A 24,446-nucleotide genomic window follows, 5' to 3' on the forward strand; every position below is an offset into this window, starting at 1 on the left:
CATTAATTTCACACACTGTTAGACATGGAGGTGGTGGGAGCCACATACGGGGTCTTGATGTTGCAATGAGCTCTGTGTGAATGGAGTCCCTGTGGGTGGGTGGAGCCCCCCTTCCAAGATCAGGGCCCTGGGGGCTGTAAAGGTTGCCACATTTTGGTGTTTGTCCAATGGGACAAGCAAGTGGGGTATGTCATAGTGGCATGTTGCAACAGAACAGGTGAGGTGCTGGTGTGGGCGACATTATCACATTGCATTGCCAAGTCTGTCGTCATGCTGCAATGCAAATAGTGCAAGGGCACGTGTCTGAGGCATCCTCAATCTGTGTCCAAAGGTCACCAGGTTGAACTGCAATGTCATCATGTGACAATGCCTCATGGGATCTGGGCAACGGCTTTCAGACCTTAAAGCATCCTGCACCCAGTGAGTCCCCAACAAACTAGACCTTTCCTGTAGCTACTGGGTAGCAGCCCTGCCCTTCCCAGCCACACATAGCATTTTTAGCATGATGGCAATGTAAACTACAGACAAAGTCAGAAGAAAATCCACTGTTTAGGGATGGGAAGTTACTGACCTTTGGGACTCTGTAGAGATCAGTGGCATGCATGGCCACATTTTCCAAAGAGTTCATTATTAATAATTATTTGTATTATCGTAGAGCCTAGAAGCCTCACTTATGGTCCAGTACCCCCACTGTGCTAGGTGCTGTACAAACCCAGAACAAAAAGACGGTCCTACCCCAAGGAGCTTACAGTCCAAAACAAGAGACAACAGCTAGATGGGGGACTACAAGGAGGCCGTGGGACGACATGGGTCAGCCTGAGAGGCGGTGACCTCAGCACACCAGCAGTCTATAACCCTTGTCAAGTATTCTGTAGGCAGCCTGGCAAAGGAGAGTCTGGAGGAGGGATCTGAGGGTGGATAATGAGGATGCAGACAGGGAGCTCCTCCCACTCATGTGGGGCAATGTAGGAGAAAGAAAGGAGCCACCGCTTCGTTTTGAAAACTTAACAGGCCCAGTGAGCTCTGCAGCTGCTGGGAACTTTTGGAAGTCTGGCCCACTTCTAAACTCTTTTGGGGGTGGGGAACCTGGCCCTCTGAGCGTCCTCTGATGGAGGAGAGACCCGGGAGCCCGTCCACCCACCCTGCAGCTGAATGAATCCTTAAGGATCCACTTGTTTTTCCTCTCCCCTCCCGCCTCTCAATAGCGGCAGCCAATGCAGCGTGAACCATAGACTTTACCCCCAGAGGAGGAGCGGAGCCCTGTGCGCCGGTGCGGGAGGTTCGGAGGCTGCCAGCGTGTTCCCGTGACCTGGCCACTCGAGTGGGAGGAGAGGTGAGTCGGGGGGAGAGGTCGCCTCGCGCATCTCCTGGGCTCCCAGGCCGGGCGGCGGGGGGGGCGGCTCTCTGCAGATCAGTGGGTCACTGCTGGGGGGCCCTCGCCCGGCTGCTGCGTGGGGCGAAACGCGGCGCCGTGGCCCCACTGGGAGCAGAGTCAGCTGCAGCGCCGAGCACTCTGTCTGCGCCCAGCTGTTGCAAGCAGTTGGGGGAAACCCAGGGGGACGGGCTGCTGTGCATTTGCAACCAGGCAGCGGAGCCTGGGCTGTCCTTGCACGAGAGCATGCGTCAGCTGAGTGCTGATGGGCTGTGGGTTTGCATAATTAGACTTGGATTTTCGCCTAGTCCCACTCCTAGGGAGGATGGGGGGGAGGGGTCAGTTAGTGGTTTTGGGGGGGAGAGGGGAGGAATAGGGGAATGTTCCTCCCCTCCCCCGCCTTGGGCTGTGTGTAAGAAAGCACTATCAGAATAGGCCCAGGGCACTTCTTGCACAAGACAATTTACAGATTGCACTTGGTTTCTACTCCTTTGAGGATCCTGGGACAGGAGGAGGCGTGAAGGGAGCTCAGTCAGCAGTTTATGGGTAGAGATATTGTGTGTGCGTGCGCTCTTCTTTGGACTGATTTATTCATAGGGGGTGTGTTTTTGTGGTGCCTAGGGGAGGGAAGGGAACAAAGTCATTGATGTGTAGTTTGTGTGTGTGATGTAAATTACAAAAAATGCCCCTCTTCTAAGGTAACTTTTTCTGAGATGCATCTAAGGAAATACATTTCCTGTTTTCCTCCTCTATATCTTTCACACACTCTCTCTCTCTTTTTTTTTTTGGTACATATTTTTGCAAATTCTGACACTGGTTACTTCTGTCCATGGTTCCATGACCTCTATGAAATTCTTCTCTTTCCTCCTCGGTTTTTGGGAGTTTAACAAATAAATTGCTGTGTGGGATCAGCCTGAGGAAAGCAGGCAGATGATGGGTATCTTAATCTCCACTTTACACACTGACTGTAGTAGCAAGAAACCCACACTTTAGCTATTGTGTTACCAAGGTTCTGATTTCTGTGCCATTGAGGAATAGGTGCGTATCGAGCGGTGCTATATAAATGTCTCAGCTAAAGCCTGCTCCTGCTTTTCAGAAACTCTGTGATTTAGTTTTCTGGGTCTGGTGGCCTAAACTCTGTCTCTTTGTATGAAGCTTGGAGGTCACGGCTTTGTCAGAACAGTTAATATAAAGGATCAAGTGCTAATTTGAATCTCTCATTCTGTACTTAATGAGATCCTGGACATTAAGCCTCTGACTTTCCAGGAACTGATGGTGCCATTTTAACCCTGCTCTAATATTCCCCTGTGCAGAAGGCTGATTTGTCCCCCTCCCCCCGAATTCTCACTCTCTCTCAGTGACACTTTCCTTCATGTTTTATTTATGCCCAGATGTGTAGAAGTATTAAGTTGTGCTGTATATTTGCGGAGTGGATGGAATGCTAATTCACTAGTGACAACCTACCACTCTGTGACCATTTTGTAATTTTTTCATACAGCGGTGAGTTGAGGGTAGCTGTTGTTTTCCCACGACTTTGTTCACCAGACTTTGCTTTTCTTTGTGTATGTGTGTGGAAAAGCGACTGACAGGTGATTTCTCTCAGCACTGCTGTCCCAGACTGACCGAAACCCATCTTGAGGGGAAGAAGAACCCAGCACTAAAAACTCCAGGAGGATCTGCTGCACTTACAGTGGCTTTTTAGCTTAGCAGCAGCAGAAGGAAGCAGAGAGTTTGGGAGAACATCTTTGGCTCTGATCCTGCAGTCAGCTCCATTTGAAGGGGTCTGTTTGAAGAATTGGGGCCTAAAACAGTCTCCCTACCCCTCTGCCTCCCTTGGGTACTCCATTGGACTGCTAACTTAACCCATAGTTTGACAGCTCATTAATGTGTATGTCACAGAGGTTATGGCCAATCAAATGCTCTCAGCAAGGAACTCCTGCAATCAATGACATCCAGGATGAGAAAGCCCTTGGAATTGGTTCCCATTTGTAGGTCACCAGGGTCTGAGGCCTTGATCCTGCAACTAATTGTGTTGTGGGTGGACGCCTGTACCCATGCATGGCAGCGCTACCTTCAGTGGACTGCCTGAATGGAGCCTTTAAGGCCATGCTGTAAAATCCATTTGTTTTAATCTGGCTTGTGGCTGTCAGGGTGTTTGTTATAATGGGGATCAGTTTGCAGCAGGGCTGCCTTATGCCCGTTTGATAGCAATTATTTTGGGCATTTACCCAGATAAACTGAAGCAAACCCTTCTTCAACCAGAATAAGAGTGTCTGCACTGGGGTCTGGACTGGTTGAACTAACCCAGATTTAAAATTGATATAAATTAAACTGTTGCAACTTTTTCATATAAGCTTAGCCCAAGGATTCCTTTTCCATGTGACCTTCTTGGGTAACATAACCCTTGGATAACATAACCCTGTCTGGTTTTTTTTTTGTGTCAACACTTTTTGTTATCTGATATGAAAGCAGTAAACAAGAGGAACTGGGTTTATTCTGCTGGATCTGGGCACAGCAGAGCGGTGTTTTGCAATTGGAAGTACATCGGATGGGATAAATACCAGGGAGGGAGAGGAGTTATTTAAGTTCAGCACCAATGTGGACACGAGAACAAATAGATATAAACTGGCCACCAGGAAGTTTAGTTTTGAAATTAGATGAAGGTTTCTAACCATCAGAGGAGTGAAGTTCTGGAACAGCCTTCCAAGGGGAGCAGTGGGGGGGCAAGAAACCTAGCTGGCTTCAAGACTGAGCTTGATAAGTTGATGGAGGGGATGGTAAGATGGGACAGCCTAATTTGGCAATTGGCTGGTCTTTGACTATTAGTGGTAAATATGCCCAATGGCCTCTGATGGGATGTTAGATGAGGTGGGTTCTGAGTTACTGCAGATAATTCTTTCTGGGTGTCTGGCTGGTGAGTCTTGCCCACAGGGTGTAGCTGGTTGCCATATTTGGGGTCGGGAAGGAATTTTCCCCCAGGGCAGATTGGCAAAGGCCCTGGGGGTTTTTCACCTTCCTCTGCAGCCTGGGGCATGGGTCACTTGCTGGTGGATTCTTTGTACCTTGAAGTCTTTAAATTATTATTTGAGGACTTCAATAACTCAGTCATAGGTTAGGGGTCTATTACAGGAGTGGATGGGTGATGTTCTGTGGCCTGCATTGTGCAGGAGGCCAGACTAGATGATCATAATGGTCCCTTCTGACTTTAAGTCTGTGTGTCTGTGAATGACTAGTTTTTAGTTGGACTGGAAATGTGTGTGACTGTATAGTTGAGTCTCCTGATTCCCTGTGCTCATGGAAAGGGGTAATTGTCCATCTCCCTCCTACAGCCGGCACCTGCTATCCCAGTTTAGGTCACTATACAATATTACACTACTTGCAGCATTTCATTTGTGTTCTGTCTAAATACATTTGAATTACTCTACGGTTCCTGAATAAAAGTTGTTTATCCAGATATAATAATATTATATTATACTTCCACACTGGAAAGAAAGACTGTCATGTATACATGCAAAATGATGACTGTCATTAATACAATAGACAAGGGGATTACGTGCCATGCTTTTTACCCTATGTGGTTGTCAATGCAATTTGGTGGGTTACTTAAGTGGCTATGTAGAGGTATGTAGTAGACTGTGAAGAAGCAAGGAGGGAAGGATAGGAGAGTTACAGTGGATGGCTGGGGAGAGGTGATATGAGTTAGATTTATGAGCTAAGATGTATCTTGTAGGAGCTCCCAGGAGAAAAGGAATTCATCTCAGATTCTCTCTTGAGAGGTTATTTTCTGTTTCCGTTAGTTAAATGCCAACGCAGGTCAGGTTATAATTGCCTCTAACTGGCGTTCAGCTAACGTGACTTTCTTCATCTGTAGCCACAGAACATTCTTGTCTGTGTTTGAAATATGTCAAAGAAAAGCCTCCTGTGCTGCTCTTTGTACCTGAAAACCCCACCAGTCAGCCCGGGCTAGGGGAAAAGCACATCGGTGCTGACTATTGTTGTTAAGTAGTGGTACAGCAGTGCCTGGAGGCCCCTGCCTCATACAGGCGTCCATGGTGCTAGGAGCTGTGCATACAAGTAATAGGAAACGGTCCCTGCCCCGAAGAGTTTACGGACCGAAATAGACAAGACAGACAGAAGATGGGAGAAAGGGAGTATTGCTGTTCCCATTTGACAGATGGGGCCTGAGGCACAGATAGATTAAGGTCTGGTTTAGGAACACGAGTTGCAGCCCTTTAGCTCCACTGGGATAGACAAAGCAGCACAGCCTCCAGTGTGGATGCAGTTATGCTGGTGGAAAGTTGCCTTCTATGGTATAGCTATTCCTATAGGGATACCAGTATAAGGCACCTTTATACCAATATCGCTAGTAGGGGCAGTACTGATTGAACTATTTCATTAGCAAAATGGCACCCCTCATGGGGATCACTTTCTTACCTATGCATCAGCAAGGCCTCAAAGTGACTTGCCCAAGGTCATATAGGAAGGCTGTGGCGAAGCTGGGGCAAGAACTCAGGTCTGTCAAGACCTACACAAGTGCCTTACCCCCCACACTATCTTCCCAGATTTGCAGATTCAGCTGTGATCAGGGGCATTCAGAATCTCAGCAGTATCAAACCCGTAACTTATTCTGTGTGTGCACGTGTCTAAAAAACGAAGCATTTTTCATTCAGTTTTTGTGACTCTGAGAGGTCTTTTCTTCAGTGTCCCTCCCTGACAGATCACTGTAGGCCATTGTCAATGCTTCCCGCTCTGACTGGTGGGTTTCATTCTCAAGTGTCTTAACCAATCAGATAATGTTTCAGAGAAAATTCTTGGGAAGTTGGACTTCCTGTATGGGCCATTGTTTGGCACCTCAGCTGCTGGCCTAGATGCAAATATTTAGCGTTCACCTTTCTGTCACACTCTCTCGAATAAAAGATCAGGAATCCACGTTTAAAAACAAATGCACTCCCCCTCCCACCTCCCCACTCCCATTCGTGGACAGCTATGATGCAAAAGGAACCTGGCTGGCCCAAAGAATGTAAAGTGCTGAGAGGGGCCTGGTACAAGAGTATTTGTTTTTTTCTCTGCTGGGAGTGGGAGGTTCAGGTTTGCTGTTTCCTTCCCGTTACCATCAAGTGCTGAGCTGGCTTATCTTTAACGAAACCTCTTGTTTGCCTGCCTATCGATCAGGGGAGTTTGCTAGTCCTGGGCGCACTAGTGTCCTCGGTCTGTCTGTCCCTGGCTGCAGGAGAAGAAAGGTCTGTGGTCAGGAGTTAACAGGACGACGTCAGTTTCCAGAGCGCTTTAACCACTGCAGTTATTGCAAAGTCTTTTTGTACTGGGGTGAGTCTGCTGGGTGAGACCAGTATGGGTTTTAATCAGGTTTGTTCAAGGTGGGGCAGTGAGGATTTCCTTGGGGCTCCCTGTGTTGATTTAGTGAAAACACTAGAACTCAAGAGGTGACTTTTCCTAGGACCTTTTTAGTAAGGGAACCCATTTAGAGCTGGGAGCTGCTCAGCCCGCTGCCATGCTGGGGACTCCAGAACAAGGGCCTCACCTAGGGTTTGGGGAAGATGAAAGGAAAGGACTTTGCTGCAAATGTCACTGTGTGTTGGTGGCAAGGAGAAGTGTCTGCTGCAGCTAGCCGGGGATTCTGGGAGCCCATGGAGAAGCCTTTGTTTCCCATCTCTGCCTACAACGTGGGACATGGGTGCTGCTAGCATAGTCTCCTTTACAGTTTCCATCCATTCTCAGTCATCGCTGAGTTGCCAAGTTCCAGACAGAAGCCGGAGGAGAGGGGAGATCGCACAGGGGGGAAGTTTGGGTTTTGTTTCCCTTCCTTTGCCTTTATCCTCCAAATCTACCAGCTCTCCCTAACTCCATTCCCCTGTCCCCCACTTCAGGTGCAGGTCTGCCCACTCCCACTCTTTTTAGGTAGCCCTGTCTATACTGAAAGCTACCCAAGGCTGGCCACAGGGGGCTCTCTGAACCAGCGTGGAACGTGGTTTGGACAGCCAGTGTGATCAAGACAAGCTGTGTTCAGCACAGGTTTGGAAACCGGGGTTCAAACCAGGTTGGCGTGGTCAGTCCAGTAATCGGAACCCTTGCTCCACCTGACACATGTGGCCAGAGCCAATTGGGGGCACAAAGTTGTTAAACAGAAAGTGGCACACTCCTCTTACTGGCACTCAGCTCCCCACTCTGCTGATGTTTTGGGAAGGGGAGAAGTGGACTAGCCGAGAATGGGGACGGGGGAAGCTGGCAGCAGAATATCGGAGGCTGTTGGGGGGGAGCAGGAGAAAAATCTTAAATATCTGATGCTCCCGTTTCATGCAAGAATCTTGACAAGGCCAGTCCTTACTCTTGCCCCAGTATGGCCTGAATGGGAACTGCTGGAGTCACTGACAGCAGAGGAAACAGGCTTCAAAAACCCCCGCAGCCTTCGTTCTGGACCATTTACTGGGTTCATGAGGAATGTGTGTTTGCTGTCCGAGGAGAATGAATCTAATATCCTGGAGTGATGCTCTCAGTGCGGTAGTGCAGAGCGCTGATGTAATCTTGCTGTAGAAAGAAAATGGGGTTGTTCCAAACCCTAATCTGAATGGAAAGATTGTCACTTTTTAAAATGTCTGCAGTTGTATTTTGGCAGGGGCTGGCAGGAAGGAGGGATTTGTTGTTGTTGGTTTTGTTTTGTTTTTTGTTTCATTTTTGATTAAAATTTAAACAAGCATTTACAGTGGGGAAATCCAGCCTGGCGGGCTGCTGCAGGAGAGAGAGAAAGTGAAACCGCCCCAAATGCAGAAAGTGCAAAAAGCAAACGGGGTGTGTGGTGTCAAATACATTTCCAGTTTCACAGAGGCACTTTCGAACCTCATTAAGGACTGGTCTAAACACCAGTTTTGTGCTGGTATAATTATGTCAGTTAGAGACACAATGTTTTTACCTAAGTAGTTAGGCCGACACAGAGTACAGGAGAATATCTATAGTGGTCTAAAGCAACTTTATAGCAATCTGACTGCCTTTGCACTTGAGGATGTTCTGATGCTTTAATTACACCGGTGTAGTTAAAGCAACACAACTTTCTAGTGTAGATAAGGTTTAACTGTCTGACATGCCATGAAAGCCCTTGATTATCACAACTGTGTTATCGTTGTGGCTGCTCTCCAGTAACGCACAACTCCAGGAAACTGGGGGAAGAGAGTGAGATAACAACTGATGCAATAGATTATGAATCAGCCGTTGTGCTGGCTTCATAACTCGTCCTTCTGTGTTCTCTATCCTGGCTTCCCACATCACTGTGGTGCACAGAGAACAAGGCACGTACTTGCATCTACAAAATTGCTTTTATTTTGGTATAAGGAAAACAGAAGTAAGAAGGAACAAAAGCTAAGTTTGTTTTTGAGAGCACACTGTGTGTGCTTCTTCTGTTATAGGCTGGAGTAGCTTTGGGAACAGAATGGGGGATCTCTGCAGACAGGCATGGTGCTTAGAGATGTAAAGGTCCAGTACACAAAAAATGCAGCACTGTTCATAGCTACATATACACAGACTCATGAGGGCTTGTCCCAGATCTAGACTGGGTTTTCGCCAAATATCCCACCGTGTTTCATCAGACTGATTGGTCCATTCTGGCTTATTAGAGCCGTAATCATTGCCCTTCATTGGGACATAGTGGCCTGCAAGTCACAAACTGGCTGTGTATTATGGAAGTGAACCAAAGAGCTAGGGAACGGGGACTAGTGGTTGTGGTGCCTGTCTCTGAACTGCTGTGACAATAGTGATGCAAATCGGTGCAGAAATAGAAGAAAAGCTCCAAGCAGGAAGTAGCATCCTGCAGACACTGGTGCACACGCTGGAACTCGTGTGAGAATGGATTTCATAGCCAGCAAATCCCGTTTGTACACCTTGCCACATAAGGATTAATGCTCATGCAGCAGGAAGGTGTCCACGGCAGGTGCTGCGTTCTTCTGTATGTTTGTCCAGAGCCTGAGACACTGGCTCCCTGTCCTGATAGGGGCCTGTGGGCCCTGTAATGCAAATATTTGCTGGCAATAAACATAAACTCTGTCAAAGGGGGAAGTGACGAGGCTTCCTGCACTAATGCAGCCTTATTGTCCTGTGCTGCTGCCATTGATCTGGTCTTCCTGGTTGACAGAAGCCACCTGGCTTATATAGCATCCGGGATACTCCCTGTCCGCCGCTTTGTTGGATAAAGGCCTTTTCTTAGTGTATGATTAGAGCTGAATCAACAGAGCTGAGATCGCTCCTGCCTGTGGCAAACCTGGGGAGGGATTGTGGGGAGACAAATCCAGGCGTAAATGCCTGGCTCAACTGCTATGGAAGAACCAGCACCCAGGATTGTGTCTTGCTGCCTCGTATTCTATGTTAATTTGGCTTGATGTTTCCCTTCTCTTCTCCCGTCCATTAGGTTCCTTAGGTCCTTGTCTTCTCCTCCAGGATGCTGAGGGCAGCCCTGTGTGCCGTCTTCCTCTTAGGAGCCTTGCCATCATTGGCTAAGGAATCCCGAGGGCATATCACCGTGGTCTTGCTGGGAGCCACCGGGGACCTGGCCAAGAAGTACTTGTGGGAGGGGCTGTTCCATCTCTACCTGGACCAGGTGAGCAGTGGTCACAGCTTCACTTTCCACGGGGCAGCGCTGACAGCACACGAGCCGGGGCAGAGGCTGATGTTTGAGGTGCTGAAGAAGCTGGCCTGCCCGTCGGACGTCTCCCCCAACAGGTGCGCTGTGGTCAAGGACCAGTTCCTCAAGCTGAGTGGGTATCACCAGCTGAAGACGTCCGAGAACTACACTGCCCTGAACAGGGAGATTGAGACTCTGCTCCAGCAGGAGGGGCTGAAGGAAGCCGGCAGGATCTTCTACTTCTCGGTGCCGTCGTTTGCCTATGCGGAGATCTCCCGCCACATCAACAGCAGCTGCAGGCCACGCCAGGGAGCCTGGCTGCGGGTGGTGCTGGAGAAGCCATTTGGTCAGGACCACAAGTCGGCCCAGCAGCTGGCCATGGAGCTGAGGACCTTCTTCCAGGAAGAGGAGATGTACCGGGTGGATCACTACCTTGGCAAACAGGTGAGCAGACTCTGAATATTCTGTTGCCTGGCTGGATGGGGTCTCGGCAGGGTGGGAGCTTGGATGGTGGGAAGACCCTAGATTTCAGCCTTTCATCCAATGCAGGCAGTGGGCTGCCAGATGCACCAATCACAGCCCAACTGAGCTGCTCACCTAGGTTGCTGGAGCAACGAAGAGGCCTTGAGCCCATTATGTCTCATTGTCACTGCTCATGTGGTTGGTTCCTCGGCCCCTTCTTCAAGATGCTCAGGGCTAGAGTCTAATATACAGCTAGCTGTGACCCATTGGGGCTATCTCAGTTCATGATAATCCAGCTGTCTTTTGAACCAAGGGCCACATTGGCTTCTCCTCATTCGTTCATACTATTGGTCTTTCCCAGCTGCCTAAGGAATCCAGGGCCTTACATTCAGTGTCTGCAAAATAAACCTCAATAATACTGGCTAGTGGGCCAGGCACATGGATTGTAAAGGGAAGGAAGTGGGGGGGGGAAAGGGGGATTTGCAGATCACAAGCTGGGTATTTCCACCCTCCCTTTGGGTCTGAGTGTACAGCAAAATTTTAAACATGCTGGGCAGAACCTCGAGCCTCCCCCTCGAAATCTGGCTGGGTCCTGGTGTACAATTTTTATTTACTGAATTTATGGTTGGTGCAATGACATTATAAAATTTAGCTGTCGCTCGTGGGCTGCACCCCGGTGAGGGTGTGAGGTTGCTCATGGGCCGTGATGTCTCATTCCCATCAGCTGTGTGGAGTTTTGAGGGACTGGTTCGTGGCATTATTGCTCCCATGTTTCCTCTTAGTGAATGCCAACCTGCCTGCGCTCTGCCTGTCCCTAGACTGTGTTACTCCTACAGTGCCAGAGGTGTGCATGGTGCTTTGCAGATGCAGAAGAAGGCAGGGTTCCAGGACCTGAGGAGTTGAGAGTCTATTGTAGATCAGGGCAATATAAACGATTAAGGACTAGGTGCAAGAGTAGCAGAAGGTGGGTTCTCAAGGTCTTATGATTTCTCCCCTGCTCCCATTCTAACCAATTCAAACGGGCTTATAGCCACTGATTTCCTTGGGCAGCTTCTCTCCTTCCCTTTCTGCATCCAGGCAAGAGGGTTCAGACCAATCAATGAGTTTTGTGCTCTCGGGTCCTAGTTTTTGTCCCGACTGGACTCTCCTTTGCTTAATAACAGGGAACCAGATTGACCTTATGGCTCAGGCACAGCCACTGAGAGTCCAGACTCCTAGTGTCATTTCCCAGCTCTGCTTTCTAGACATGCCGTGACACCTTGGTGACATCCTCTGTGTGCCTCAGCTTCTCCCTCTACAAATGAGGATGGTCCCTGCCTGAGGGTGGGGTCTGGAGGATGAATGGATCCATGTATATGAAGCGCTTAGAGTTCTTCTATTGCTCTCCCAGCATATCCAGAATCTGCCCCCTCCCCTGGTGTCCTAGGGCGTCAGTCTCCCCTGGGGATTGCAGGCAGAGCAGTTCAGAGCATGTTTCAAACCCTCCCCTTGTGAAGGGAATGTGTCCGGCCTGCCAGTCCCGGCTGCAGCCGAGTGACCTTGCCCTGATGGGCCGTTACTCGTCCCCCGCAGCGTACTGCTGCTCCAGCCTTTGCCAAGGTGGGCGAGAGGAAGGAAAATGTGCAGACGGAGTCAGGACCTTTTCATGCCCAAGTGATAAGGGTCAGGCTTTTTGTTCTCCTCCTCCTAGCGAGGTGGCCGTGCGTGGGGGTGAAATGTGAGAGGCGGAATCCATCTGGTCTTCCAGTCAAGGTCAGGGCTTATATTTCGCTGAGTAAGCAAACCCTTCCCGTTCCTTCCACGCAGACCTGGCCTGTTAGCACCGGCTTTTAGAAAGGCTTTTAATTTGATAAGATGTGCTGTCGCTTTTTTTTTTTTTTTTTTTTTTAAATGATCAGCCAATTTTTCAGGAGCTGGTGCCTCTGTGCATGTGACTGCAGCCTGGACAGAGTGGGGAGGGGGTATTAAAGGCAGGAACCTCGCCGTGCAACAGAGGAAGTCCTGCTTCTCATGCCCTAGGCTGGAAGAGGGTGTGGGGCAGGAAAGGGGTTTATCCCTTGATTCTCTTGAGAATCAGGATTGTTCCCACCCCTCCACCCCCATGAGATCCTAGCCCCCAAACTATGGTCTGTATTCTCTCTGCTTTTGACTTAGATTATCCTTTCCCCTGCACCAGATATTGCCAGATCCAGCTGGTCCAGACATGCTTGGGGTCACCTCTCCTATTGGGGAGGCAGCTGGCACATAATTGTATCTGCCACACTGGGAGACGTCTTCCTCTCCCTGCCGGTTCTGTGTACCCAGTGGGTGGATGGAGCCGGCTTCTCTCTTGGATCTGCCGGGACCTTTCTGGTAATGAGCTAAGATGGGATCACCGTTCGGGTGGCCCATGGTGCCACTACCCGCTTTTGGACTGTAAACATGCAGTAGGGGGTGGTACCTGATCAGGATCCATCAGGGGAGCGTTGTTCACCTCACACTTGAGAGCCAGTTAAAAGACGCAGTGCCTTCATTTTTCCCACTTGGTCCTCAGTTTCCACCACCTTCTCCCATGGGTTCCCAAGAAACTCCAAATCATCCCTCACCCACCCGAAGTCTTATTTACCCCCGCCACTGTTATCCCTGTAAACCACTAGTTTGGCAACAGCTGGGTCACGACAGACACAACAGGGTTAGCTTTATACAGGAGTTTTCCTGACTGTGTGCCTCTCTGGGACTCCATGGGTTTGCAGCGCGTCTAGCTCTGGCATGGCTGGTCAGCTAGAGATACAGGAGAACCTGACATGAAGGAGGCGCATGTGTCACTATCCACACGTTACGAATGGGGAAGGGGAAGAGACTGGCCCAAGGTCACCCAGCAGGCCATTGTCAGAGCCAGGAACAGAACCCAGGTCTCGGGACTCCTAGTCTAGCACCAGCTCCCCTAGCCCACAAGTGATCCAAGGGCCACAACGATGCACCTTTGTGGAGCAGGTTGCTGAAGACCTCAGGTGGCCTTTCCCATCCCTCCCCTTTCCCACCCAGCCTTCCTCCGCCAGCCAGCAAGGTGTCACTTTCCATAGCCATGGGGCAGGCCGAGCTGAAGTTTCACTCCTGCCCCCAGAACGCAGGGCTTTGAGGACGTGCCGCTGCCCTGTCCAGCTCTGGATGTGACATCTGGGCAGCTGCATTGCCCCCAGAGGGAACGTGTTTGGGGAGGATGTGCTGCCCTGGCCTCAGCGTGCTGTGACATCTCCTGTTCGAAATAGCCTTGTTCCATCCGTGACCACACATCCAGGTCACAAGGAGGCATGCCTGGTTGTAAGGAGAGCATCTCCACTCAAATTCTTTCCCCCTGAGTGAGACTAGATGGCTCGGGGGTGGAAACATCCACTTTGATCCCCCTCGACTCCCTTCACCCCCAGCCTGGAATCCTGGCAGGGTCTGACTCAGCCCTTTGTCCTTCCGAGGGGGAGAAACTGCGTGTCTAGAGTTTTGTGTGCGAGTCTCTTTTTGATGAAACCTTAAAACGTTTGCCTTGTCCAGGGACACATTTCATGTCTGCCCCACATGGACACTAGCGACCCCCATACTCTCTGCAGGAGGGGGACCTTACCCTGCTGTTTATGCAGATTTCTCCTCTGCCCCCGTCCGTGCTGTGTGCTCCCTACACCCCAGGGAGGGCTGCATTCCTGTGCTGGATGGAGCAATGGGAGGGGAGATGCTCTAGAAATGCTGCTGGTGTTGGATTTTTGTTTGAACACTGATCTTTCCCTCCCCTCTTTCCTTTCCAGGCTGTGGCCCACATCCTGCCTTTCCGAGACCAGAACCGACGGTTTCTGGACCCAATCTGGAACCGGCATCATGTGGAGAGAGTAGAGATTGTCCTGAAGGAGACTCTGGATGCCAAAGGTCAGGGAGCCTGGGCTGCTCTAGCCATGGGGAATCTCTCAGGAACTGGGTGGCTTCAGTGTATCTGGGTGAGAGCAACCCCTGTGGCTGCATGTTGCAGATGCATGAGGAGAAGGCCAGGTGGGCAACCGAGTATCACTCTGCACTGGCACGTGGGAGGCAGACATTTAATTCCCAGTCACAGCGGTTACCTCCCTGCGGAAGTGGGGTGCGTAGCCCTCCTGGGGGAAGGAGGAGGCCAGCATTTTGTACTGACCATTGCTACGGCCAGGTCAGCATTGCTGGGATGGGAGCGAGTCCCAGGCAGATCTCAGCTGGAGGAGGGGACCTGCCCCTTCCTTCTGCTGCAGAGTCTGTTCCTTCATTCCCTCTGGCACCAGTATGTGAGCTCCTTTTACAAGTTGGGGGCCGCAGGGGGATTTCGTCTTCCTGCTGGTCTGATTTGCTCCTCTCTCGCCTCCTTGGTGCACTCAGGTCGCACCAGCTTCTACGAGCAGTACGGCGTCATCCGCGACGTCCTCCAGAACCACCTGACCGAGGTCCTGATGTCTCTCGCCATGGAGCTTCCGGCCAACATCAGCAGCGCTGAAGAGGTTCTCCAGCGCAAACTGCAGACCTTCAAGTCCTTGCAGGGCCTGGGGAGCTCCAGCGCGGTGCTGGGTCAGTACCAGGCCTACGCCAGCCAGGTGCGGGAGGAGCTGCAGAAGACGCAGGCCTACGCCAGCACGACTCCGACCTTTGCAGGTGAGGGCTGGAACCAAGCTGCTGATTTCATAGGACCACAAAGGCTGAGGTGGGCGGGGCATGGTCTGGTGGTCAGAGCATGGGATTGGGTGACGGGGAGCATCCAGAAATTCTAATTGGGCCATGGGCCAATCCCTTAACTTCATTCTCTGCTTCCACAGCTGCAACATGGGAACAATAGCTGCCTTGTCTATTTCTAGGGCATCTGTCCCTGGGGTACCTAAAGAGCCAGAAGGTTTAATGCTGGCCAGCCTCCCAGAGACCTCTAAGGATCTGTTGGCCAGTGAAGCCACAGGTGGACTTATTAGTGTAAATGCCTGTGAGTTATTTTAAAGAATTAATTGTGTAGTGGGGCACTAGCCCCACTCCGTATGGGGGGGGGCCCACTCCATGTCTCAAAGGTCAGGATGGTGGGTTTCTCTGGGGCGGTGAGTCTCGATCCATCACAAGGCCCTCTCTGGCCATGCGTCACAGGCTCCGTGTTTAGATGCTTGGCTAGGGAGTGACATCCCGGCTCATCCAGAGACGCTGATTACCTAGGGGGCAGCGAGGCAAGTTGATGAACCGAGTGGGGTAGGTGAGAGGAAGCAAGGCAGATGGCTGGGGACCGGGGGAGCAGACATGTGGCAAGGCAGTGGGGAGGGCTGATGGCGGAGCAAAGGAGGCTATGGACGCCAGGATTCATGGGCCCCCCTCCGCAAGGAGAACGGTGCACAGCCAGGCTGGATCTGGCTGAGTTTGCCCAGCCCTGAGGCTGGGGCTGCAGACTTAGGTTCCCTTGTCTTTTCAGGTGTGTTGATTCAGCTAGACAGCCTGCGCTGGGAGGGAGTCCCCTTCCTCCTCACCTCTGGCAAAGCCTTGGACGAGCGGCTGGGCTACGTCCGCATCCTCTTCAGGAACCAGGCCTACTGCACCCAGAAGGAAACCCTGAGGGTGGCAGGGCAGAGCCCGTGTGAGGCCAGGCAGATCATTTTTTACATCGGGCATGGGGAGCTGGGCCGCCCCGCCGTGCTGGTCAGCCGGAACCTCTTTAAGCCCATCATGCCAGAAGGCAGCTGGAAGGAGGTGGTGGATCTCCCGCAGCTGCGCCTCTTCGGGCACCCGCTGTCAGATTACTATGTGTACAGCCCTGCGAAGGAGAGAGAGGCTTATTCCGTCCTCATCTCCAGCATCTTCCACGGCAGGAAGGACTCCTTCATCACCACTGAGAACCTGCTGGCCTCTTGGGAGTTCTGGACCCCGTTGCTGGAAAGCTTAACCCAGCAGGTCCCGCGTCTGTACCCCGGGGGCCTGGAGAACCAGCACCTCCTGGACTTTGAAATAGTGGGCAGGGAGCTGGTCTTCACGCTGAAGGAGCCGGTGGAATTGCTGCACGCCGATGGGCAAACGCCAGGCGACTACAGAACCATCCAGGACAAGTTTCGGCAAAGCCCCCTGGTCTCGGGCTGGCCAGAGGAGCTGATCACCCAGTTGGCGTCGGACATGGAGGCGGCAGCGGCCAGCGCAGTGATGCGCTCCGGCGAGTTCCACATGGCCCTGTCAGGGGGCTCGAGCCCTGTCGTCCTGTTCCAGCGGCTGGTGACACACCATTTCGGCTTCCCGTGGAGACGCACCCACTTGTGGCTGGTGGACGAGCGCTGCGTCCCACTCGCCGACCCGGAATCCAACTTCGGCAGCTTGCACGACCACCTCCTCCAGCACGTCCGGGTGCCCTACCTCAACATCCACCCCATGCCGGTGCACCTGAACCGGCGACTGTGTGTGGAGGAGGACCGGGGGCCAGAGCTCTATGCCAAGGAGATTGCAGCGCTGGTGACCAATGCCAGCTTTGATTTTGTGCTGCTGGGGATGGGCTCTGATGGGCACACGGCCTCGCTCTTCCCGCAGTCATCCCGTGGCCTCAAAGGGGCCCAGCTGGTGGTGCTCACCGAGAGCCCCGTCAAACCCCACCAGAGGATGAGCCTCAGTCTGCCCCTCATCAACAAAGCCAGGCAGGTGGCTGTGCTGGTGATGGGGAAGGGCAAGCACGAAATCACAACCCAGATCAGCAGAGTGGGGCAGGAGCCCAGAAAGTATCCTATTTCAGGGGTCAGGCCCAGCTCTGGTCAGCTGGTGTGGTACGTGGATTATGAAGCTTTGCTCGGGTGATCTCTTGGTTTACTTGCCCTTCGCACCTGCCCCATTGGCCCTTGGAGCCTGGATTTTCTAGCACCGCACACCTACCTCTGAGTTGACAACAATGGCTCCTGCTCTGAACTGTCCCTCTGACTTTCCCATCGGCTCGAACGCCTCTGTCATCTGAGCCTAGAAAGGGGGCAGCTCAGAGCCTGGGAGTGGGAACTGAGAGACTGGCAGTTGCATTCCTGCTCCTGCCTGTGCCTGTGACCTTGGGCAGGTCAGGTTGTCGCTCCGTGCCTCAGTTTCCCCCTCTCTACCATGGGGTGGATAATACCTACCTACCTCGCAGGAGCCATCTCAGACAACTTTGATTCATTGCCTGCTGAGTTCTTGGGGGTCCTCAGATGAGAGGAGCGGAGAAAAGTGCAGCCTGTTCCTGACTCTTAACTTTCAGCTCTGATCAGACAGGCTGGCCCAGAGTCCTTGCCTGGTCACGGTCCCGTTCCGACTGTGCTATAGTCCCTGTGGCCCAACCCTTTCCTTCGGCAAACTGCTGGCTGGTTTCTCACTTCCTCCCTCTTCATTGTAAAGGCTGCGATGGGTGGCTCTGGCCCTGATTCAGCCAAGCACCAAAGAACTTGCTTATTCGTGGGACGTCAGCATGTGCTGCAGTGCTTGGCTGAATCGGGGCTAGTCGTGAGTTGCTATGGAGGGGACTACAGTATCCGCCCCGAGGCATCAGACTGGGAATGCCTCCAGAGGGCTATTGCTCTGGTGCAGATCATGTCCTTAGGGTGCTGGTTAGCAGTCACTGGGCCTCGTAGGCACGGCATGACTGAAGGGGGTGGTTGCAATTGGGTGCAGTTACTGGGCACTGCAGTTTCCCAGACCCTGCCTGCTGGCCTTATGCCAAACACAGGGTTCCTCTCATGTTAACTTTGGTCAATTGCATTGACACTTCCCCTCCCCTCCACCAACCCCCCCACCGAAAGAAACAAACAAACAGTCCCCTTTCCTACATGGCTGTGTTTATGCAGTCCTGGAAGCTGCAGACACCCAGGGACCATCCCATGTGTGACAGACACCGCCCCCTCCCTGGCACTGAGCGCTCTGCTGAGTGGCGGTCGGAGGGTTTAGGAATTGCCCTGGTGCACAGGTGTAGTTTATCGGTCGTCACTGCTACTCTTCCGAAGCGGGAAGCCAGCACCAGAGGGGATGGAAAAGGAAAAGAATTTTTGGGCTTTCAGATTTATGGGGTTGTGTTGAGAGCATCACGGCTCAGCTCCATTTATTCTGGAGATGGGTCGTTGGTCTGCAGCATGACGATCGCTGATGGAAGAAGCTTCCTTTGTCAGAGGATCAGGGGTAGAGGGCCGAGTTAGCTGGAGTTCTGAGGTGCTTTTGCGTCCTGTTTCCTGGGAAGAGCCCTCCTCCGCCTCGCGGGGAGGCTGCGGCGCTGTTCAGCAGCTTGTGACATCTTCCCGAGAGGCAGCTGTGTAAAGCGCTACGGCGTTCAGCAGTGATGCTCCAGACACGCCCCTGCTTACAGTAAGGACACTGCAGCGATTTGGAGCTGGTGCTCAAGGACACCGGGGTGCTGTTTGATAAAGGCAGGGAGTTTTCTATCTCCTGTGTGGTTCCTAGTCAATCCACACATTGCCGTCACCATGCAGGGAGGACACACCTCTTGAAAACTTCAGAGAGAATCAGAAGAGCCTAGTCCAACCATATGGGGGTGAAGGGGGGATGTAGCCCTATTTAGTAAAGGGCAGAAGCAGTATCAGAACCCTCTTTCCCCCGCCGCTGAAAGTCCGTCGTCCCCATGATGTTGCTAGTCCTCTATATAAAGCCCAGATACTCTAGTAACACTATGGCCTGCTTTCGTGGACTATTTATTGTGGCGTGCTGGAGGAGCGTTCTTTTTTTTTTTTAGACAAGAAAACCCAGATCCTGCCAACTACATTGGGAGATGTTGAGCTGCTGTATGATCCAGGTGGTGGGTGGAGCTAAATCCACCCAAGCACGGAGGGCCAGGAGCACAAGACAGAGCTATAGGGACATTCCACCCGTTCCTGGCACATCCAGATCAGCTGGTGTCTAATCTGCACCCAGCAGTGCCACATTCTTGACCAGCAGAACTGCAGAAGGGATGACCGTGACTGTTTTCAGAGGGATTTTTAGCAGCCCCCTTTGGGGGAGGGTGAGTTGTGTGGTGTTGGCTCTCAGATGTTTGCAGCTAGTGAAAGAATTAGTTGTCCAGCGGTCCAGTCTTGCTGGAGGGCAGAGGGAGGTCTGTCAGTGCCAGGTGGGACTGGAGTTCAGTGGAAAAGCTGGAGTCTGACACTAGATGGCACCAGGACCAAACAAACGAAGGGGTGAGAAATTGTGTGTGTTTTCTCAGCACCACAGTGTCCGAGCCTGAAACCAGGTGAGACTGCTCCTGGCCTACTTGCTGGCGTGGAGGGAGCAAAGCGAGATTTTCAGGAGCCAGCTCTTGTGATCTGCACAGATCTGAAATGCTGGGCTGGGAGGTGGACATTGGGGCCAAATTCTGCACCCCACTGAACTCCATTGACGTTGACGGAAGTCAGGGCACAGTCAGCCACCTCGTTGTGTTGATGATGCACAAGCTGGGCAGGAATTAGCCTCAGACTAATGGCTGAGGGGCTGGCAGGAGTAACAAATAGGAAACGCATCTGGGTCACTAAAAGCAGCAGCTAGCACTCAGAATATAATGGGGGTTGCAGGACACTTCTCCCTAACTGTAGTTCAGGGTAGGACTTCATTGTAAGCTAGTTTGGAGTTCTGAGACTATATTTGGGAGGGTGTGTGGGGGGGTAAAGGACGAAGACAAGGTGCTTCAAAGAGGCAAGATATGTGGATAATGAGAATATCCATCATTAGTGAAATTAATGCCAAAAAAAATCTTGGAAGGGATGTAAAACACTTCCTGGTGCAGAGTCAAGCCAACCTCGAACTATTAGAGAACAGGATGAGATGTGATGTGGGGTCAGGTTATCCCACACCTGTGAGGGTTTCCTGTACCTTCCTCCAAGACATCGGGTGCTGACCATTGTCTGAGATGGGGACATGGGTCTCCTTCAGTCTGGCAATTCCTGTGCGCCTGTGTTCTCCCTCTTGGTCATTCTGAATGGCTTTTATTGAAACATACCATCCTCCTTCAGTGGTGTGGATAAAAATAAAATGGGTGAGCTCTTGAGAACTAATCCCTTGTCATTCGACCCAGGGCAAACTGAGGTAGTGAGAGCAATAAACGGGTGGGAGGGGTGGGATGTGTTCATATCTCAGTGAAATTCAGAGCTGAGGCCTTTTCTCCACTAGGGGTGCTTTGATTTCTGCTACTGAGGTTGCTGCACCAGTGCAAGCATCTAGTGCAGAAAGACCAAGCTGCCATTTGCTCTGGTGCCTCTGACCAAGCTGGGACAAATTGCACTGGTGCAAATAGCTTTGCTTGTCTACACTAGGGAGGTTGCGCTAGTGTAACTACATCATCAGCTGAAATCCCCAGAAGAGACAAAGGCTGCCCAGTCAGAGATGGGTATGGATTGGTGTTACCTCCTCTCTGGATTATTATGGCAGGCAGGCCTACCGATCAATCTCAAAGCAAAGGGTCAGAGTAAAGCATCGTGTACAGGGGAAATCCTGTTGGTTGCTTACAGGAGTGGGGGTGCTGTAGTTTACTAGAAAATGTTTTTAGTCTGTCTGCCAAGAGGGATCGCAGCTACAACTTCCTCCGTGGGTGTATTTCTTTTAATGTTTTGCCTGCTCATTTAACACAAGGACCCACATAATAACTTGGGACTGTGGCAACGCAGCCCCGGGGAGCTGAGGGCTGACCGGCATTCTTCGTATCACAAAGGACCAAGTGGTAAAGCCCAGGCACAGCCTGTAACTCCCACCAAAGAACAAAGTGATAATAGCCGAGAGACTGGCCGTCGCAGTCTTCCATCAGTTGGTACAGACCGGCTGGGATAGCTAAGCACTCAGGACGGTGGCTACTGGTGCAAACAGAAAGGGTTAATGAGGTATCTGGATACCGCAGTGACTACTGTTAGATAGATTACCACACAGGGGCTGACTGAAGCCCTTATTAAGGGTGAAATTCACCCAGGCCCCCATAAAGGCCTGCACCCCACTTCAGCTCTGTTTTGCAGATGTAGGAAGAAAAGAGAGCAGCTGTGCTGGAAAGAGCCAGGGAGAGCAAAGACGGGAAGCTAGAGTTATTCAGGGTTGAAATTAAACATCTCACCTAGTGCTGTGGGTGGCAGCTGGGGCCAAAGGCCAGGCTGGAGTTAGTTTTGTTTTCTGGGTTTTATGGTTACTAATGTCTTATTAAGAGGGGTGTGTAACTTCCACACACCCCATTCCTCCTCGCCGTTCTGTGTCGCATGCCATCAGCTGCACTGTTTTCTCCAGAAGGAAAATCCTCCAGTTAAGCATTAACACAAGAGATTACGTGCCGCCATCATCACAACCCCTTACAATAGCCCAGTGTCACAGGGTGTGCCTCACTTCCGGGCCTGCTTCCCCCCTCTCAAATGCGCCCAGGCCGTTGCCCTTTCACCATGTGTACCTTTATTACCCAATTCTCCAGCCAACAGCGCGTGATACAGGTGTAATGCAGGAGGGGCTTTCCACGCAGCTTCTGAGCTCCCCACTTTGTGAGCCGCCGGATTACTGCCAGTTGTGCCAATCGCCTAATGACCTCCAAGTGCTGATCATCTCTTAATAGAAAAGTAGATAACTGCTTTCAGCTGAGCCTGCATCAGCGCTGCAGGTGCTGATCCTGCTAGTGCTCTGTCACAGGCCTAGAAAAACAGTCCTGTATGCGCTTTGCTGGCTAGAAGAGGAGGAGGTTTTAGGCCTGGGATGGTGGTTAATTCAAAGCTTCATTTTTCTTTGTTAAACAAAATTAGCCATAGATTGATTGATAGGGTTAGAAAGGACCGCAGCTTCATTCAAATGGCGTGTGTGGTGCAACAGATTTAAAAAAAAAAGGGAGGGCAAAATTACAGGAGCATAAATGTAATGTATTGGCTATCAGCAGAAGGGGCTGTGAGATTGCGGGGGGTGGGGAGGCTGGTGTCTCCTTGACTCTTTTTGAATAATTTGGCTGACATTTTCTAAAATGACTCGTGGTTTTTGGGGTGCCCAGCTTGACACCTCCAAGAGGCCTGATTTTCTCAGATGGTGTGTGCTCGGCTCTTTCTCAGAATTAGGCCTCTTTAAGATATCTTAGGGTGGGCATCCCAAAATCGTGACTAAAACCTCAGGTTTCCCTTTATAAAATTCCAATAGAAACTTTGCACATAAGTGTGTCCTTATGTACTAGTAGTGCTCTGGAGTATGGCTGGGTTTTATTCTTCACTGAAGATCTTTTGATGTGTTTCTCAGGGAGATGTCTTTTGCAGAAGCATCCATTTTAAACAGAGTGGGGATAAATATTTTCCATCTTCCAAAGTTTGTTACCAGCAAGAGATTTGGGGAGCAGGGGGTGGGGGAGGGAATGTTAAAGTCTAAAATAAATCTGACCCTGAAAAAGACAATGTAGAGATGTACTTCACTCTAGGCCATGGAATCAGAGTGCTAGTTATATTCTGGGAAAGCTATTAATAGCAACTGTTTATAGAATTTTTTTCAATGAACAGTGTGGTAGGAATGGTGTCTGCAATTGTGTTACGGAGTGAATGTGTGTGAAACATCTTTACAAAGAGGAGCCCATTGAGTGACGTTCCACAGTCGTATCACACCACCAATTATTTGTATTGTCATGGCGTTTTTTAAAAAGGAAGAAAAATCTCTCGGCCGTGTTCATATAAAACAATGATGTGACCATTTTTACAAAAATCTAACACTGGAAACGGACCATTTCTCACATGGTTTAACTTTTATAAATCAAGCTGTAAAGATTGATTTTTTCCAGTTAATAATGAACAATAAAATATTTGTTGATTAATAGAAATGTATTTTAAAAAAAACCAAATATATATTTTTGAATAATAAAATCATTTTTTGCCAAAAACTGCCTTTCATGCTACTTCTGTTCATCCTCTGTTTGGTGATTGAATTTAAATGGTATTGGTTCTTACAAAGAGAGTAGGCTTAAATTTACAATAGTGCAAAAAAAGTAGGTCTGAATTTTCAGTATGAGTATTCATTTTGACTCTCTCAACTTTTGCTCGCCTTAATAAGAGCCATTTTCAAGGGCCCAGATTTTCAAAAAGTGCTGAGCACCCTCCTGAAAATCAAGGACTTTTTAAGGTGTCAAGTTGGACTCCCAAAATCAATAGTTTTTCCAAAAACATTCCTGGAATCATGAGCCCTATGCTGCTTGGGGAAAATCTCCACTCATCTATGTATTTATTCTATGCATTTCTGTAGAAGTCATCACCATAGTACATGGTTGCTTAGTAATTTAGGATTTAGTGTGTCTCAGACTCATTCAAGTCCAGCGAGTCAATATAATGCAGTTGAATTTTCAAATCAAAATCTGTGTACTGTCTTATACAGAATAGGCTGTCTACTGAATAAATGAATGGTAGTGCTGGGACTCAAACCAGTTCTGTGTTCTCTGTTCCCCTGAATTCCTAACTGCCACTGCCTGGAATTGGCCTCCTCTTTGATAAGGTGTGATCACTTAAATTAAATAAACGTCAGGCATAAATGAGATTTTTCTCTCCATTAAACAAAACTAAAAGGTGTGGTACCTAGTGGAGGTGGGGGAGAGAGGGCAGGAGGACAGAGGGGTGGGAGGCAGAAGAATAAACTGTCATTGTTTGCAGATGGGGAGGTAAACCGTAGCAGTTTATACTGTTGCCCCTTTTGGGCCCAGCAGTTTGTCAATATTTGGGGGCAGGTTGTTATCATTAGGAGGAGAAACTGATTATATGAGTCAGGTATTTCTTTAGTGCATCTTGCTATTTTAAAAAGAATGTACACAAAGTCCTGTTTCCCTGAACTCAATAGGAAAAAGAAAAGTAACAGCCTGTTTTCTTGCTTACAAATAAAGCCAAGTCTGCTTTTCCAGCCAGTACTGTGACCAAAAGCATCTCTGTCTCTTACCTTCCTCTGAAGGCCACACTCACCACTGCTTCACTGGCTTTCTGCCTGTTACATGCAGTTACCTATTGCAGCCAACCAGGGAAACTCCTCAACCAACATGACTTAACTTCTGATTGGACTTATCATAAGGCCATTGCTTTGGGTGCTGGCTTA

At 50.4% G+C, this 24,446-nt stretch overlaps 1 protein-coding gene across 3 annotated transcripts; it reads left to right on the forward strand.

Moving 5' to 3' along the window:
* The first annotated feature begins 1,130 nt into the window (after positions 1-1,130).
* Positions 1,131-22,699, forward strand: H6PD (hexose-6-phosphate dehydrogenase/glucose 1-dehydrogenase). 3 transcript variants are annotated; one of them, XM_067567329.1, is made up of 5 exons: positions 1,131-1,333; positions 9,783-10,439; positions 14,231-14,348; positions 14,823-15,092; positions 15,883-22,699. In XM_067567329.1, exons 2-5 carry the CDS (start codon positions 9,813-9,815, stop codon positions 17,238-17,240), a joined length of 2,373 nt encoding a protein of 790 aa, XP_067423430.1. In that variant the 5' UTR covers positions 1,131-1,333; positions 9,783-9,812; the 3' UTR covers positions 17,241-22,699. The 3 variants fall into 3 exon arrangements, with proteins under 3 accessions (XP_067423430.1, XP_067423432.1, XP_067423431.1); XM_067567331.1 differs by lacking the exon at positions 1,131-1,333 and adding an exon at positions 1,756-1,933; XM_067567330.1 differs by lacking the exon at positions 1,131-1,333 and adding an exon at positions 6,613-6,697.
* The last annotated feature ends 1,747 nt before the right edge of the window (positions 22,700-24,446 follow it).

The sequence above is a fragment of the Emydura macquarii genome, unplaced genomic scaffold, assembly GCF_026122565.2.
Source record: "Emydura macquarii macquarii isolate MOO-44397 ecotype Brisbane River unplaced genomic scaffold, CSIRO-AGI_Emac_v2 contig_2768, whole genome shotgun sequence".
In the NCBI taxonomy this organism is placed as follows: Eukaryota; Metazoa; Chordata; order Testudines; family Chelidae; genus Emydura; species Emydura macquarii.

Coding starts and splice junctions, on each gene's coding strand:
- H6PD (XM_067567329.1), top strand. CDS start 9,813: ATGCTGAGGGCAGCCCTGTGTGCCGTCTTCCTCTTAGGAGCCTTGCCA. Junction 10,440..14,230: donor ATCACTACCTTGGCAAACAG/GTGAGCAGACTC, acceptor TTTCCTTTCCAG/GCTGTGGCCCACATCCTGCC. Junction 15,093..15,882: donor CACGACTCCGACCTTTGCAG/GTGAGGGCTGGA, acceptor TTGTCTTTTCAG/GTGTGTTGATTCAGCTAGAC.